General features: G+C 44.3%; 1 protein-coding gene across 1 annotated transcript in view; it reads right to left on the bottom strand.

Moving 5' to 3' along the window:
- dennd10 (DENN domain containing 10) overlaps nt 1-13,832 on the bottom strand; it is a 53,936-nt gene extending 40,104 nt beyond the window's left edge. Inside the window, exon 1 of the mRNA XM_028825647.2 lies at nt 13,711-13,832. Coding sequence (XP_028681480.1) covers nt 13,711-13,759 — 49 coding nt within the window. The 5' untranslated portion in view covers nt 13,760-13,832. The remainder of the gene's footprint in view (nt 1-13,710) is intronic.
- Between the last annotated feature and the right edge of the window lie 4,132 nt (nt 13,833-17,964).

Raw genomic sequence — 17,964 nt, 5'->3', positions numbered from 1 at the left:
CCAAGTGTCCATCGTTCTCTATGTAAAGAAAAACTTCCTAATGTTTGTGCGAAATTTACCCTTCACAAGTTTCCAACTGTGTCCTCGTGTTCTTGATGAACTCATTTTAAAATAACAGTCTCGAACCACTGGACTAATTCCCTTCCTAATTTTAAACACTTCAGCGAGGTCTTCTCTTAATCTTCTTTTGCTTAAACTGTAAAGGCTCAGCTCTTTTCAGCTTTCCTCATAACTCATCCCCTGTAACCCCCGTAATCAGCCTAGTCGCTCTTCTCTGGACCTTCTCTTGTGCTGCTATGTCCTTTTTGTATCCTGGAGACCAAAACTGAACACAGGGCTCCAGATGAGGCCTCACCAGTGTGTTATAAAGCTTGAGCAGAACCTCCTGTGACTTGTACTCCACACATCAAGGCGCTATATAACCTGACATTCTGTTAGCCTCCTTAATGGCTTCTGAACACTGTCTGGAAGCCAATAGCTTAGAGTCCAATAGATAGATAGATAGATAGATAGATAGATAGATAGATAGATAGATAGAGTGGTGTGAAAAACTATTTGCCCCCGTCCTGATTTCTTATTCTTTTGCATGTTTGTCACACAAAATGTTTCTGATCATCAAACACATTTAACCATTAGTCAAATATAACACAAGTAAACACAAAATGCAGTTTGTAAATGGTGGTTTTTATTATTTAGGGAGAAAAAAAAATCCAAACCTACATGGCCCTGTGTGAAAAAGTAATTGCCCCCTGAACCTAATAACTGGTTGGGCCACCCTTAGCAGCAATAACTGCAATCAAGCGTTTGCGATAACTTGCAATGAGTCTATTACAGCGCTCTGGAGGAATTTTGGCCCACTCATCTTTGCAAAATTGTTGTAATTCAGCTTTATTTGAGGGTTTTCTAGCATGAACCGCCTTTTTAAGGTCATGCCATAGCATCTCAATTGGATTCAGGTCAGGACTTTGACTAGGCCACTCCAAAGTCTTCATTTTGTTTTTCTTCAGCCATTCAGAGGTGGATTTGCTGGTGTGTTTTGGGTCATTGTCCTGTTGCAGCACCCAAGATCGCTTCAGCTTGAGTTGACGAACAGATGGCCGGACATTCTCCAGGATTTTTTGGTAGACAGTAGAATTCATGGTTCCATCTATCACAGCAAGCCTTCCAGGTCCTGAAGCAGCAAAACAACCCCAGACCATCACACTACCACCACCATATTTTACTGTTGGTATGATGTTCTTTTTCTGAAATGCTGTGTTCCTTTTACGCCAGATGTAACGGGACATTTGCCTTCCAAAAAGTTCAACTTTTGACTCGTCAGTCCACAAGGTATTTTCCCAAAAGTCTTGGCAATCATTGAGATGTTTCTTAGCAAAATTGAGACGAGCCCTAATGTTCTTTTTGCTTAACAGTGGTTTGCGTCTTGGAAATCTGCCATGCAGGCCGTTTTTGCCCAGTCTCTTTCTAATGGTGGAGTCGTGAACACTGACCTTAATTGAGGCAAGTGAGGCCTGCAGTTCTTTAGACGTTGTCCTGTGGTCTTTTGTGACCTCTCGGATGAGTCGTCTCTGCGCTCTTGGGGTAATTGTGGTCGGCCGGCCACTCCTGGGAAGGTTCACCACTGTTCCATGTTTTTGCCATTTGTGGATAATGGCTCTCACTGTGGTTCGCTGGAGTCCCAAAGCTTTAGAAATGGCTTTATAACCTTTACCAGACTGATAGATCTCAATTACTTCTGTTCTCATTTGTTCCTAAATTTCTTTGGATCTTGGCATGATGTCTAGCTTTTGAGGTGCTTTTGGTCTACTTCTCTGTGTCAGGCAGCTCCTATTTAAGTGATTTCTTGATTGAAACAGGTGTGGCAGTAATCAGGCCTGGGGGTGGCTACGGAAATTGAACTCAGGTGTGATACACCACAGTTAGGTTATTTTCTAACAAGGGGGCAATTACTTTTTCACACAGGGCCATGTAGGTTTGGATTTTTTTTCTCCCTAAATAATAAACACCATCATTTAAAAACTGCATTTTGTGTTTACTTGTGTTATATTTGACTAATGGTTAAATGTGTTTGATGATCAGAAACATTTTGTGTGACAAACATGCAAAAGAATAAGAAATCAGGAAGGGGGCAAATAGTTTTTCACACCACTGTAGATAGATAGATAGATAGATAGATAGATAGATAGATAGATAGATAGATAGATAGATAGATAGATAGATAGATAGATACTTTATGACTCCTAAATCCTTCTCATAAGGTGGACTCTCGATTTTCCGACCCCCAATTGTGTATTCCAACCTCACATTTTTCCTTCCTATGTGTAATTCTTTACATTTACTGACATTATATTTCATCTGCCACAAATCTGTCTGCTGTCCAAGTCCTTCTGTGATGATATGACGGATTCCAAATTATCTGCTAATCCACCTATCTTGGTATCATCTGCAAACTTCACCAGCTTGTTACTTAATCTTCCTATCGAAATCATTTCTATTTATTAAAGATAGCAGCGGTCCCAGCACTGCCCCCTGCTGGTCACCACTCTTAACATCACCCAATTCTGATAAGGTTCCTCGCACCATCGCCCTTTGTGTCTGAGCCAATTCTACACTCCACACCCTGAACTCCCACTTAGTTTAGTTTGATGCCCACCCTCTCATGTGGCACCTTATCAAATGCTTTCTGAAAGTCCACATCAATCATCTCATCTGCTCCACTCTGCTCAGATCCTTTTGTTTCCTCCTCATAGAATTCCAGCCTGTTAGTAAAACACGACCTCCTTCTTCTGAGCCCATGCTGACTGTCCTGTCCAGGTGTTGCTCAATCTAATCCTTAATAATTCCTTCCATTAATTTTTCCATAATGCCCGTTAAGCTTACTGGCCTGTAGTTGCTCTGATCTGCCCAGTCACCGTTTTTATATAATGGGATGATATTTGCCATAAATGTCACAGAAATCTCCGATAGTCTTAATTGAGTTCAGTGGGAATGCACCAGTATCTGTATTTGAGGGTCCACACTTACAGCCAGTGCCTTGTTGTCTCTGAGAAAATCGAAGCAACTCAGCCAAGAACTCCAAAAAAATAAAACAAAATACACAAATGGTGGACCTCCTTAGGAGCAATTTTGAAACAACTGAAGACACCACAAGCTTCTGACCAAACAACTGCACATAAATACAAATATCGAGGAACCACACAGAAAGAAGACACAAATGAACTCCTAGGGATGAACAAACTGCATTGCAAAAAGTTCACCTGAACCCCAAGGAGGGTTGCACAGTAAAAACGACATTGGAAAAGTACCAAGAAACCCAAATTTTACAATGGAACAGAATCAGCATTTTGGGATTTTTGGTACCAAATGCAAATGTCAGCTTCGACATCATCAGGACTTCACTGGGCAATCATTTCTTTGACACAATCGGGACTTCATGGCTATCAAGAGGGATGCAGAATGTGTGCCGTGCAATGGCACGGCTCATCACGAAAGCTGGAGTAAGATGGCAGGTTTTGGAGTTAACCGTTATTTGCTTTGGAACCATTCTGGTAATGATACTGAGGTCTGAATTGTGCCTTACTGAATTTAACAGGTAGAAAATTCTTTATTAGTTGTGGTATACTTCAAACACCCCTGATATTCTATATGGTGGTCCACACGGGTCTCTTCTGGGTCTGCTGCTCTTTTCAATGTCCATGCTACCATGAGGTCAGATCATCTCAAGGCATAACGTGAGCCACCACAGCTCTGCTGACGACACACAACTGTATTTATCAATAGCGCCTGATGACCCCGACTCTCTTGGTTCACTGACCCCAATGTCTTACTTGTGTTTCAGAGTGGATGAGTAGGACTTTTCTCAAACTAAATAAGGAGAAACCAGAAATTTTAGTGATTGGCAAAAACAGATATAATGAGGTTTTTAGAAATAAACTTGATCCATTAGGATTAAAAGTCATGACAGAGGTTAAGAATTTAGGGGTAACTGTTGACTCTGACCTGAGTTTTAAATCACAGATTAATCAGATCACTAGGACAGCATTTTTTCACTTAAGAAATATAACAAAAGTTAGACCTCTTATAACATTGCAAGATGCTGAGAAATGAGTTCACGCTTTTGTTTTCAGTCGACTAGATTACTATAACGCACTCCTCTCAGGACCACCCAAAAAAGACATCAATCAGTTACAACGAGTGCAGAATGGAGCTGTCAGAATCTTAACTAGGAAAAGAAAATCCGAACACATCACGCCAGTCTGAGCATCACTACACTGGTTACCTGTGCCATTTAGAATTGACTTTAAAATCCTGCTGATGGTTCACAAAACCTTCAATCATCTGCTCCATCCTGTATCTCTGAATGTCTCTCACCTTACACTCCAAATCGTAACCTTAGATCTTCAAATGAGGGTCTGCTTAGAGTTCCAAGAGCTTAATGTAAAAGAAGTGGTGAGGCGGCCTTCTGCTGTTGTGCACCTAAAATCTGGAATAGCTGACCAATAGAAATTCACCAGGCTGATACGGTGGAGCACTTTAATAAACTGATAAACACCCGTTACTTCAACATGGCTTTCTCTCATAGCTTCATTTTAGTGTAACCCTGATATTCTGTATATTCATCCATCCATCCATTTTCCAACCCGCTGAATCCGAACACAGGGTCACGGGGGTCTGCTGGAGCCAATCCCAGCCAACACAGGGCACAAGGCAGGAACCAATCCCAGGCAGGGTGCCAACCCACCGCAGGACACACACAAACACACCCACACACCAAGCACACACTAGGGCCAATTTAGAATCGCCAATCCACCTAAACTGCATGTCTTTGGACTGTGGGAGGAAACCCACGCAGACACGGGGAAAACAAGCAAACTCCACGCAGGGAGGACCCGGGAAGCGAATCCTGGTCCCCAGGTCTCCCAACTGCAAGGCAGCAGCGCTACCCACTGCGCCAACGTGCCGCCCGTATATTCATTTAATTATAATTTTTTCCATGGCTCCACAATCCGTACTAACCCCTACTTTCTCTGCTGTTCTCTTTCTGGTTCTCTGTGATGTTGATCTGCGCCACCACCACCTGATCAAAGCACCATGATGTCCCCACATGGATGGACTGAAGGCCAAAGGTCCACATGACCAGCATCATCTACTTCTTCCACATGAAGCCTAAAAACCATGAGGACTGATTGAGATCATTTATTTTAGGGGGGCCGGGTGGTCTCGGAAACCCTGCAGATTTTGTTTTTTTATTATTTCAGCCCTCTGGAGTTTTTTTTTTTTGTTTCTTCTGTGCTCCCAGCCATTGGACCTTACTTTATTCTTTGCTATTTAGTATTTGCTAATTTTTATAAACTTTTTTCTTCATCATGTAAAGCTACAGCATTTGTATGAAAAAGTGCTCTTGTTGATTTTGTTGTTATTGAATGCTAGTAAAAACACCAAAGTCGGAATTTGAATACCAGTCCAGCACTTAACCTTAAGACAACTACAAAGGAACTGGCAGACAAGCTGGGGGCATCCAGTACCAAAGTATCAACATTCACCATTTAGACCTTAGTCCTTCATCGCCATGGCCTGAATGGCTGCTGCACCAGGAAGAAGCTCCTACTTCAAGATGGCCATGAAATACGGAAGGCCACCTAGACAAAGACCTGGCCTTCTAGTGGAGTGTTCTGTGGTCAGATGAACCGTAAGGCCACAACAATCATCACTGTGTAAGGAGGACGAGGAAGGGTGATGAAGTGAACACTTGACTGAGCTTTAAAATCTTTACCAAAAGGTCATGACCTCCAAGGACAAGCCCCTAATGAGGACAGATGCTGCCTCAATGATGAGAGTCCAAAATGGCAGCCGAAACGCATCAAAATAATCGACAATTTTAAATGAGAACATCAAAAGAAAACATCAGAATCACAATCTATGACCCCAAAATTCAGATACTGGTGCAGAAAAACATTTAAAAGTAAAGAGAAGAAACCAATTTCAGAACATACTTGCCCTCTAAAAATAATGTAGATAACATTTTAGGGGTAACAGAGGTCAAGGAGTTTCATAGCCAGGTTGGTTGTCTGAATTCGAATGCTCTTCCTGCACCGCCGTTGGTGGCCAAGACTGTTAAAGTCAGCATGTGCAGGAGTGTGTGACATGTGATGAACTTCACCTGATTATACACACCCAGTCCAGCTGTTCCCCCCCCCCCGCACCATAACAACCATATATGGATTATGTTAATCAACCTCATACATATGCAATCACGATACTGCAGAACTGTTAGCTGGAAGAGCAGCCAAACATCGGGTCCCATGCTGTGCTCTACACCATGTGTGGCATCGCTGCACCTCAGGGCAAGGCATAAGGCACCAGCATCTGAGCAGGTAGCGACTATCATCACCTGGCACTTGTAATGACGTGGCTGCTGTTACGTCAACCACTGAGGGGCCACCCTTTACCAGGAAGCCAGCCATCACATACAGCACCGTCACGTCTACCAAAGCCATACTGTCACAAAATAAGTCAACTATGGGTTGACCCACAGCATGGAGACACAACATCTTCAGGTTCATCTTGGCATCACAGATGACGTGTGTCTTAATGGACTGTCACTGGTTACGGTTAACAAAAGCAGCTTCATTTGTGATAGACGCCCTTATTGCAATGTGAGCGTATTTAATCGCTCCGATTACATGAGGAGAACCTGACACATTAGAACATCAGAACATTAGACACAGCTGCAAATGGACCTTTTAGGATGTCAAAAACCTGTTCTGATCCTTGCAGCTACACCCACACCACACAGAAACTGGATGTAGGGCCTCGCCAGTTGGTTAATGGCTCCCAGCACAGCAGGCAGGACAAAGTGAAGCTTGGCACAGATATTCCAGACCTGTGGACCAGTGACCTGAGAAGTGACAACAGGTAGCTGATATATAAACTGATGAAACAACAAAAAAAGTTCTTCAGAGCAAACACATCATCTTAAAAGTAAACTAAAATACAGTCATTGTGTCACATTCATCACTTTGAGGCCTAACATGTCACGTTAACACACATTATAACAACGGCTCACTGAGATGACTTAATATACGCCCGCGCGACTCGCCATTTAGCTGGTTTGGCCGCGTTTTCCTGCTTGATCAAAGGTGTCGACTTTTCCCAATTTCTTCAAAACATTGCATACTGACCTCACCTCAATGTTTCTTTTATAAATTAGGGGGCAGAGCTTTGCTCGCCAACCCCTGTGCGGACCCTACACGCTTAGTCATCTCCCGCTTGTGACGAATCGTGGTGTGCTTTTGGATAAGCACCAATATCTACTCGGTCTCTGATGTCTCCGTCTTTCGAAAAACTATTGGCGCTGACAATTCGTCACATGTTGGTTTGTTATAAATGTGAGTGTGAACTTTCGGATTCATACAGAAATCCAAGAAAACTTCTTTGTTCGTGTTTTTCAGATAAATTTCATGTAAAGTGCGATAGTTTTGGACATATGGATTTGTATCCATTATTGGCTGTAGAATTTCTAATAAGTTCGATCGTTTCACTCTTTCGATTCTATGTTGCATTTCTTCTCCGTGATCATAAATCTAAACCTGACCGAATTGTGGTTTCTTCGAAATTAAACTTGTTGCGGGACTACAGATTCTCATATCATACGGTCCTGAATCATGTAAATGTACATTTTGAACATTGAATGATGCGAACGCGAGCAGATTATTGTAGACTAGACAAACAGCCCGTTTCGACAACGTAAGATGAAACGGGCACGAGTTTGTGTCAGCAGTGTATGAAGAACAAATGATAAGTAATGAAGAAGTTGTTTTATAATGATTGTAGTCCACTTTACTCATTACTGTACAGGCTTGTACTGTTAGTTGATGAATGTTCCAGGCCTATAGTATAATATTGAATGATGAATGTTCCAGTACAATATGGAATAGTAATAAGTATAAGCACCACAAACCTGATATAGGTGTATTGAATGAATGCGTAATTGAATCAGAATGCATAATTAGGCCTCGAGCTGTAGTCGAAATCGCCTTTCAGGCCTTTAGAGCTTTAATCAAAGTCACCTTTCTCTTTGAATTTTTGCGGCCATAAATCCGCCGCCTGCCACGATGTTGGGGTTGGATGTCGGTCTCGTAAGGTTTTTCGGGCAGCTGCGCAGAAGGCGACTGGTGCATTTGGCTTCGGACGGACGTGAGCGAGTGAGTGAGGAGGCAGGCGAATTATGTATTAAGATTTGGATATTTTGCCTGTAGTGTTTGTGGATTTCACTTTCACCAAACAACAAATCTTTTAATTCTCGCGGATACGCCTCTTCATTGGGTGGCAACACTACTTTTCCCTGAGGGCAACACAAATCAGACGATCTACAGGTCACCGACTTAAACTTTAAAGCCAAACAATATCTACATGCTTCTGTCATATCACCTATGTCCATATATTCGATCTCTTATGGCTGTTCCGTTATTTCACCGAGTAATAATTTCCGTTTGTTTGTGCTGATGCGATCTTTACGATCAGTTTTTTGAGACTTTTGAATTTTCGTACTTTCATAATCTCTAACCTGCTCCACATGTGTATCGCACCAACGTTTTTGACTCTCTTTACGCCGTTCTACTTTGTCTTTTATTTCCGTCCCCACTTGGACCTGTGAGGTTTCCAATTCCACTTGGTCCAGGATGATTATTACTTTCCTTATTTTGCGAATTTGCACTTTAATTATTATTGTTCTTTTTTTAATTCTTTTCTCTCCAACGCCTTTGGGTCTCTTCTCGACGTGCTGCCCTTTCTTATTCTCTTATTCATTGACGTTTCATCTAGAACGTATAAAATTATTGTCCAGAAAAGGACTACATCGAAGGAAACAAACAGATTGTATGTCTTGTATTAAAATGAGGAAAACAAAAACATGTATAAGAGCGGAGAGCACAGGAACTGTGTCTGATGATAGAATTCACACCAATGAGAGGCGAGTGGACCGTGGGCCTGGTTATTAAATCTTGTTAAGTCTCGTCTCACAGGACTTGAAATTCTCTCTCTGAAAAAGTCTTGTCTCGTCCCAGAATTTTTTTTTATATAACGGAGAGATGTCAATGTTTGCAATTAAAGTTCCATACGCACAACTCAGGCCTCTGTTTGTATGTTTGCCACTTTCAAAAATCTGACCCCCTGGTGTGGCCGAGTCCAGATCTCAGTCCAGTGGAGGATGGTGGCCGGACTTGACCAAAGCTGGTCACTCAGGATCATGACGTCACCTGACAGACCTTAAGAGGGGAGAAGATGGCAGAGCTGACGGCGTGAGAGAGAGACGGGGGGGGGGCCTGAGCACACAGAACCAAGGCTGTCATGGCTGACAACTACTAAACACCCACGTGAAGCGAACGCCATCAAGTACGTTGTGTTGATTTAGGACAGTTGTCACATGGACATTACAGAGTCTTTGTCTGTTGATGAGTGTCCAAGAAGACAAATTAAATCCATCGCTTTGAGGGGGTGGATTTGTTTCAAAACTAGTTTTGTAAAACTTGACTCGCTTGTATGGAATGTTACTTGATTTTAATAAATAAATCCATTGATTCAACATTACAGAAATGCCCAGAGAGGTGATCCCTTTTTATAAGTCCTGTATTTTGCTGCTAAATATTTTTGCCAAATTTGATGCATGTCTTGTATCGTCTCAAACGCACGTCATGCAAGTCAGGTTGGCAGGGTGCTGAAGCTTGTCCAGGTCACGTTGGCATGGCAGTCCATTAAAGGCACCCGTCTGTACATCATGACGTGAGGGGGCTCCTAGGGTCTTGTCTGCAAGTGGAATGGGGTGCACGGACAGCAGCAACTGGGGTGCCCGAGCGGAGTCCTCTTAAGGTTAACGCAAGTCACTGGCCTTTCAAAGAGACGGAGCCAGTCCTAATGCGATCTTTACGATCAGTTTTTCGAGACTTTCGAATTTTCGTACATTCATAATCTCTGACTTCCTCTCCATGTGTATCATGCAAACGTTTTTGACCCTCTTTACGCCGTTCTACTTTGTCTTCTACTCTTTGTCTTTTATTTCCGCCCCTGCTTGAGCCAGTCCTGTCCTCGCACCCGTGAATTAGTCTCGCACTTGGTTATCTTCAATCCCAGAGTGCTCTGCTGTCCACACTCAGACCTGCACACTCCTATTGGACTTTTCGCTCTCCTCATGCATCTTCATCTCCAGTGCCTCACTCACTCCTGCTCCTTTATTCTTTCGGACCCCACATCTACACCTGATGCACCACAACCACGTCAATGCGTGACAATTCACGTCAATCAGTGTTTCCCATCAGCCTTTCAAACAACAGACAAGTGTAACATAAACTGGGCTCCGTTCAACAAGTTTAATAAAGCCTGGGGTAACAAACTCTCTGGGGCGGATCTGGATGTGTTTCCCAGGGGTCCGTGACGGAAAGGGGCCAACCCGGTAAAAGGAATGACTGACCACACACAGAAATCATCAAAGGGAGTCTCCTCAATGACGAGGACTTTTTGTCACACAGACCGCAGCTTGGGACACTCGAGGACTGTGTGAGCACAGGGCCGTCTTAACGCATTGGGCACGGGGCCCCCACACTAATCTATGGATGTTGTGACTTGCTGGGTGGTCGTGTAGGTAGGTAGGGGTCCCAGTGCACTGCTTGGCCCGGGTGGGGGCCTATAATGCTGTTAAGATGTCCCTGTGTGAGTCCCACATGAACAGGCCTGTGTGCTTCACTCTGTACACCTCTGACATGAAATAGAACAGCAGGTCAGGCCACTTTCAGAAAGTCTCAGATGATTCTGCACTTATGGGGGGCTATTGAGATAAAGGAGAAGAGTCAGGGGGAGAACTTTCAGAATTGTCTGCAACTTAACACCCGCAAAAACAAAGAACTTCTGATTGACTTTCACCACACCAAAAAGCCTCTGTGACCTGTCACAATTCAGAGAGTCGGTGTGGAGGTGCTAAATCTCACAAGTACTTGGGGGTCCACATCAATGACAGAGTGGACTGGCCTCATAAGGCGGAGTGGTGGCTCTGAGGCTAGGGATCTGCACTGACAATCGGAAGGTTGCCGGTTCGAATCCCGTAAATGCCAAAGGAGACTCTGCTCTGTTGGGCCCTTCAGCAAGGCCCTTAACCTGCAATTGCTGAGCGCTTTGAGTAGTGAGAAAAGCGCTATATGAATGCAAAGAATTATTATTATTATTATTATTATTATTATAACACGGTAAAATTATGTAAGAAAGGGCAGAGCAGGCGCTTTTATCTTAGGAGACTATGCTCCTTTCATTTCAGAAGTGACATCCTTCACATCTTCTACAACTCTGTAATGGCTGGTGGGATGTGCTGGGCTGCTGACCTCACTTCAAGAGAGGACCACCAAATTAACAAGCCAATTAAAACAGCAGGATCAGTGCTCTGGACCCCCCGGAGGTGATAGCAAAGAAAAGAATGAAAGCAAAATGGACAGCAATGATGAACAATGCTTCACATCTTCTACAACTCTGTGATGGCCAGTGCCGTTTTAGATGCTGTAGTGATGTTTGCTGATGACATTGTGATCTGCAGGTTGAGGAGACCCTGGAGAGCTGGAGATATGAAAGGAGAAGAATGAAGGTCAGTAGGACCACCAAGACAGAATACATGTGTGTGAATGAGAGGGAGGTCAGTGGAACGGTGAGGATGAGTGAGTAGAGTTGGCGAAGGTGGAGGAGTTTAAATACTTGGGATCAACAGTACAGAGTAATGGGGATTGTGGAAGAGAAGTGAAGAAGAGAGTGCAGGCAGGGTGGAGTGGGTGGAGAAGAGTGTCAGGAGTGATTTGTGACAGACGGGTATCAGCGAGAGTGACAGAGAAGGTCTACAGGATGGTAGTGAGACCAGCTCTGTTATATGGGTTGGTGACTGAGGCACAGGAGACAGAGCTGGAGGTGGCAGAGTTAAAGATGCGAAGATTGGCATTGGATGTGACAAGGATGGGCAGGATTAGCAATGGGGACATTAGAGGGTCAGCTCAAGTGGGACGGTTGGGAGACAAAGTCAGAGAGGCGAGATTGCGGTGGTTTAGAGAGATGCTGGGTATATTAAGAGAAGGATGTTAAGGATGCCAGGCAGGAGGAGAGGAGGAAGGTCTAAGAGAAGGTTTATGGATGTGGTGAGAGAGGGTGATGGAGTGACAGAGCAAAATGACGAGGACAGGAAGAGATGGAAAAAGATGATCCACTGTGGCAACTCCTAACAGGAGGAAAGAAGAAGAAAATGGTGTGCGGGTCCAGTAACATCACTTCAAGAGAAGCCCACCAAATAAACTAATTAAAATGGCAATCTTAGCTATGGGACACAATTTTTGATCCCCTGGAGGTAGTAATGGAGAAGTGAGTGCCATTATGAACAATGCTGCACATGCTCTCGGTGACACAGAAACACTGAGAACTTTCAATCATTCAGTAGTAGTGTGTCAAGAAACATGACTTGGGGTCCGTCATACCAACAGCAATACGCCTGTAAAACACCTCACTGGGACAGGGATTGGGAGTGGGAGTGGGACTGGGACTGCCAAGGCAGGAGTTTTATTTCTTTTTAATTTTGTGCTGTGTGTGCTCAGGCAAAAGTGTGTGTCTATCTATCCATCTATCTATCTATTTATTTAAAGAGCTCCTGTAAAAAGGCAACTTACTTCCTGGTGACAAAGTTCATTCCTACAAATTTTTTTTTTTTTTTTTTTTTTAATTTTAAACTTTTTTTTTAATATTTCAGAGTTCCTGGAGAACAGAGGGCTCGAATTCAGACGTATCAGATCTGACAAATTAAGCACTGGCTGGGACTCTTTACTCACACGCGATCATAAAAGGTCAAATTAGAGTGACCAAGTGACCCAACCTGACTGTCTTTGGTGACATGGAATGAAAATTGGCGCACCCGGGAGAAAACCCACACAGATGTGGGGAGAACAAGCAGACTCCACATGAATGCCACACTGGATCTGTGCACTAATCACTGTGCCACCATGCCACACTTTGAGAAAAAAAATAGAGGAGTAAAAAAGACAGCGATTTGTGATTAAAAACCGAGATACGATAAAGGGAGCAAACTCCACAAAAAAGGTGAATTAAGAGCAAAGTAATAAAGAGAGTTAAGAACTCTTTAAACTTTCCCGGTGACAGAAACATTTCTAAACGTCTTATAAATCTGACACTACTGCTGCTCCAGTAACATCACAACTACTGCACCAACACTTTTCAAAATGCAGAATCAGAGACAGAAAAAGACCACCTAATTAAACAAGGAGTTCAAAAGCTTAACCGCGGGACGCCTCCAGGACTGAACTTGAGACCCTCCGGTCTCTGCGGCACTGCCAGGTCAGCGGGCCATCTGTCCACCCACACGGCCAAGGTCCTCACCGGAGACGCGGTCTTCAATTCAATACACTCGTTTAAATTGCACTTTATGAAACATACAAAATGACTTTCCATCACTGAAACTTTCAATCCCCCATTACTTGCCCCTCCGAGTTCCCTGTTGCGATTCGCTCCCTCGAACGGAGGCCACCGGTCAGCCAGAAAGAAGGTTTACTTGGCGGGAAAGAGCCGCGTACGAAAGGCCAGTCCGACAGCTCAGAGTTCAAGTTGCTCGAACCCTCACAAAAAAGAGTAACAACAACAAAACGAAAGTAACGGCGGAGGACTTCCTGCTCGGTTTCTCACCGATCAGCCCGACGCTCATCATCAGCTGAACCTCAGTCTCCGCAGCCATATTCCGGCCCCGCCCACTTCATGTCAGGCGGGTTTCACACAGGCGCGCCGCCGCGGAACACCATAGACATCTAGAGAAGTAGATCTGCCATTTTACACGCCGCCATCTTAGGTGAGGTGAGAGGGAGTCTGCATATGCAAGAGGCATCGCGCTACTTGCGGAGGAGCTGCTTTGCCAGGTTTGGACCGATTTTCCCAGGAACATGGGAGCGGTCTCTGAAGAGGGAGCATCGCTCAAATGGAGAGCGTCATAGTGGTAAGTGGAGTGAGTCGATGTGAGCAGACACTTAGAAACGTTTTGTTAATGTCAGAGTGGCTGTGAAATGTAAGTAACCCCGCAGACCATCCTGCAGAAACAAAGCGGGGGGGGGGGGGGGGGCGGTCACAAAAAGTGAAAAACGACCCTCAAGTTCTCAACATGGCAACGATGCCCTTCTCTAAAATCTAAATTGGGCCGCTCCAGAAACAAAGCAACAAAATATGCGAGGAAAGTGAGGTGGGCGGCCGCCTGGTGCCAAAGCCACAAGCGGCCTTCACAAAGTGGCTGTTACAGCGGGGGTCTGAGTTAGATAAAGATAGATAGATAGATAGATAGATAGATAGACTAGATAGATAGATAGATAGATAGATAGACTAGATAGATAGATAGATAGGCACTATATAATATAGATAGATAGATAGATAGATGTGAAAGATAGATAGAAAGATAGCACTAGATAGATAGATAGATAGATAGATAGATAGACTAGATAGATAGATAGATAGTAGATAGATAGGCACTATATAATATAGATAGATAGATAGATGTGAAAGATAGATAGATAGAAAGATAGCACTATATAATATAGATAGATAGATAGATAGATAGATAGATGTGAAAGATAGATAGATAGATAGATAGATAGATGTGAAAGGCACTAGATAGATAGATAGATAGATAGATAGATGTGAAAGGCACTATATAATATAGATAGATAGATAGATAGATAGATAGATAGATGTGAAAGGCACTATATAATATAGATAGATAGATAGATGTGAAAGGCGATAGATAGATAGATAGATAGATAGATAGATAGATAGATAGATAGATAGATAGATAGATAGATAGATAGATAGATAGATACTTTATTAAATTCACACACTCCAGCAGCAGCATACTGATAAAGACAATATTAAATTAAAGAGTGATAACAATGCAGGTATACAGACAGACAATAACTTTGTATAATGTTAACGTTTACCCCCCCCCCGGGTGGAATTGAAGAGTCTCATAGTGTGGTGGAGGAACGATCTCCTCAGTCTGTCAGTGGAGCAAGATGGTGACAGCAGTCTGTCGCTGAAGCTGCTCCTCTGTCTGGAGATGATCCTGTTCAGTGGATGCAGTGGATTCTCCATGATTGACAGGAGTCTGCTCAGCGCCCGTCGCTCTGCCACAGATGTCAAACTGTCCAGCTCCGTGCCCACAATAGAGCCTGCCTTCCTCACCAGTTTGTCCAGGCATGAGGCGTCTTTCTTCTTAATGCTACCTCCCCAGCACACCACTGCGTAGAAGAGGGCGCTCACCACCACCGTCTGATAGAACATCTGCAGCATCTAATTGGAGATGTTGAAGGACGCCAGCTTTCTAAGGAAGTATAGTCGGTTCTGTCCTTTCTTACACCCGCTGCTTTGCTGGCACAAAGTCTCCTCAGGTCTCTGCTCACCTGCGCTACTGTAATTGTGGGTTAGGGTAAACTCTCTCCTATGCTGGTATCAGCAGAAGGATGTGTGGAGGGTGCAGTACTCTGAGGTGAGAGTGGGTTAGGGTGGTCAAACCTGTTAAAGAAGTTGTTCATTTGGTTTGCTCTCTTCGTGTCTCTCTCGATGGTGGCACCCCGCTTCGAGCTGCAGCCAGTGATGATCTTCATCCCATCCCACATTTCCTTCATGCTGTTATTCTGCAACTTCTGCTCCAGCTTTCTCCTGTACTGCTCCTTCGCCGCCCTGAGCTGGACTCGGAGTTCCTTCTGCACGCGCTTGAGCTTATGCTGATCACCGCCTTTAAAAGACCTTTTCTTCTGGTTCAAAAGGCCCTTGATGTCACTTGTAATCCATGGCTTGTTGTTAGCATAGCAGCATACTGTTCTTACTGGAACTACAATGTTCATACAGAAGTTGATGTAGTCAGTAGTGCAGTCAACAACCTCCTCAATGTTCTCACTATGTGATCCCTGCAGGATATCCCAGTCTGTAGTTCCAGTCTCTCAGAGTATTCTCTGCCTCAGGGGACCACTTCCTGAATGAGCGTGTGGTTGTAGGTAGGACCCTCACTCTTGGTTTGCAGTGAGGCTGAAGCAGAACCAGGTTATGATCTGCTTTCCCAAGCACAGGCAGCGGAGTGGCGCTGTATGCGTCTTTAACGTTTGCATACAGTAGGTCAATAGTCCTATTTCCCCAGGTGTTACAGTCCACATACTGGGAGAATGCAGGTAATGTTTTGTCCAGCGTCACATGGTTAAAGTCTCCAGCGATTAGCACAAGCGCCTCAGGGTGCTGCATTTATAACTTAGCAACAGCAGAATGGATGATGTCACCCGCTGACTCCACGTCCGCCCGAGGAGGGATATACACGATGACAACAATGATGTGTCCAAACTCCCTGGGCAAGTAATAGGGACGTAAACTTACGGCCAACAGTTCGATGTCCCTGCAGCAAGTGGAGATTTTAACGTTAACATGTCCAGAGTTACACCACCGTGTATTAACATCGAGAGCGAGTCCTCCTCCTTTGTGCTTCCTGCAGGTATTTGCGTCTCTGTCCGCTCTAACTGTGCTAAACCCGGGTAGCTCCACGTTAGCATCTGTTTTGGTGCTGAGTTGAGGCGCTGCTCGCATTTCCTCTTTTACTTTCTCTCTCTATGCGCGGTCATCCAACCACAGGCCATCAGTGACGTCATGGGCTGACAGCGCTGAGCTCCAAAGTGAACTTGAGAACAACACAATGTCACACACGTGTGCATGGGAGCCAGTCACAGGGACCAAAAGAAGGACACTCCATGCCCAGCCAGAGGGTGGCGGGGTGCATTCAACCCTCTTATTTTGTCCCCGCAGACCAGACATGGGAAATCCTACCTGAATACGAAGACGTCACTCCCTGTCCTGGCCCCCCGAGGGCGACGTCACTTCTGCAAATCTCCCTATAAAACCCCGCTCCCTTCCTGTGTCGATCAGTTTTGTATGTTGCCGTGCTGAACACTTTGCCTTAATTTGCAGCCAAGGTCAAGTACACGGGTAGGTCCCCCAAACCCTCTTTATTTCACAGCGGTTACCAGGGTGGGCACATGCTGATGCAATACGACCCGTGCATGATGGCTTCCGAGTAGTGTGAACGCACACACTGCAGCGTCAAAGGATCACGGACAATCACTTGGCTGCAGGATGGCACCACTGGTGAACAACGTGCCACTGTCAGATTTCTTTGGGCAGAGGGGGTGAAACCTGCCAAAAGTCACTAAAGGATGTTGGCTTGATGTAGTTCAGTAAGCTGTTTGGGTATCCATCTTGTGAAAAGTTTATGGTACCCCAAGTTATCACAGATCCATAGCTGATATCCAAATGTGCAGCCACAGTGGACAACGCTATCCGTCGGTCTTCTCCAATGAAGGCATCCGCCATTTTGATGTGGGCTTGTGTGCGCGATGTCAATGCTCAACCAGAGCGAGCTGCGGCGGTGACACTTGCTCTTTCTCCTCTTCATAAAGTTTCCATTGACTTGCTGTTCTCACTTCCATACTGAGCCGACATCCTCTGGTGAATGGCATGATGCAGGTTTCATTCCCTCTGCCCACAGAAACCTCCCCGTTGTGCAGCGTACAGCAAGGGTGGAGCGCCCATCTTCATTTGAGCTCGGCTTCAACGAGACTAACGGCAGAGCGCTGCACGCTCACCACCTAACTTTCAAACAGATCGAGATATACAGTGCATCCAGAAAGTATTCCCAGCACATCACTTTTTGCACATTTTGTTATGTTACAGCCTTATTCCAAAATGGATTAAATTCATTTTTTTCCCCAGAATTCTACACACAACACCCCATAATGACAACGTGAAAAAAGTTTACTTGAGATTTTTGCAAATTTATTAAAAAAAATTTTAAAAACCTGAGAAATCCCATGTCCATAAGTATTCACAGCCTTTGCTCAATACTTTGTCGATGCCCCTTTG

Source organism: Erpetoichthys calabaricus, chromosome 2, assembly GCF_900747795.2.
Source record: "Erpetoichthys calabaricus chromosome 2, fErpCal1.3, whole genome shotgun sequence".
Lineage (NCBI taxonomy): Eukaryota > Metazoa > Chordata > Cladistia > Polypteriformes > Polypteridae > Erpetoichthys > Erpetoichthys calabaricus.
The sequence above is the reverse complement of the archived record's forward strand: the minus strand, read 5'-3'. Positions and strand labels throughout refer to the sequence as shown.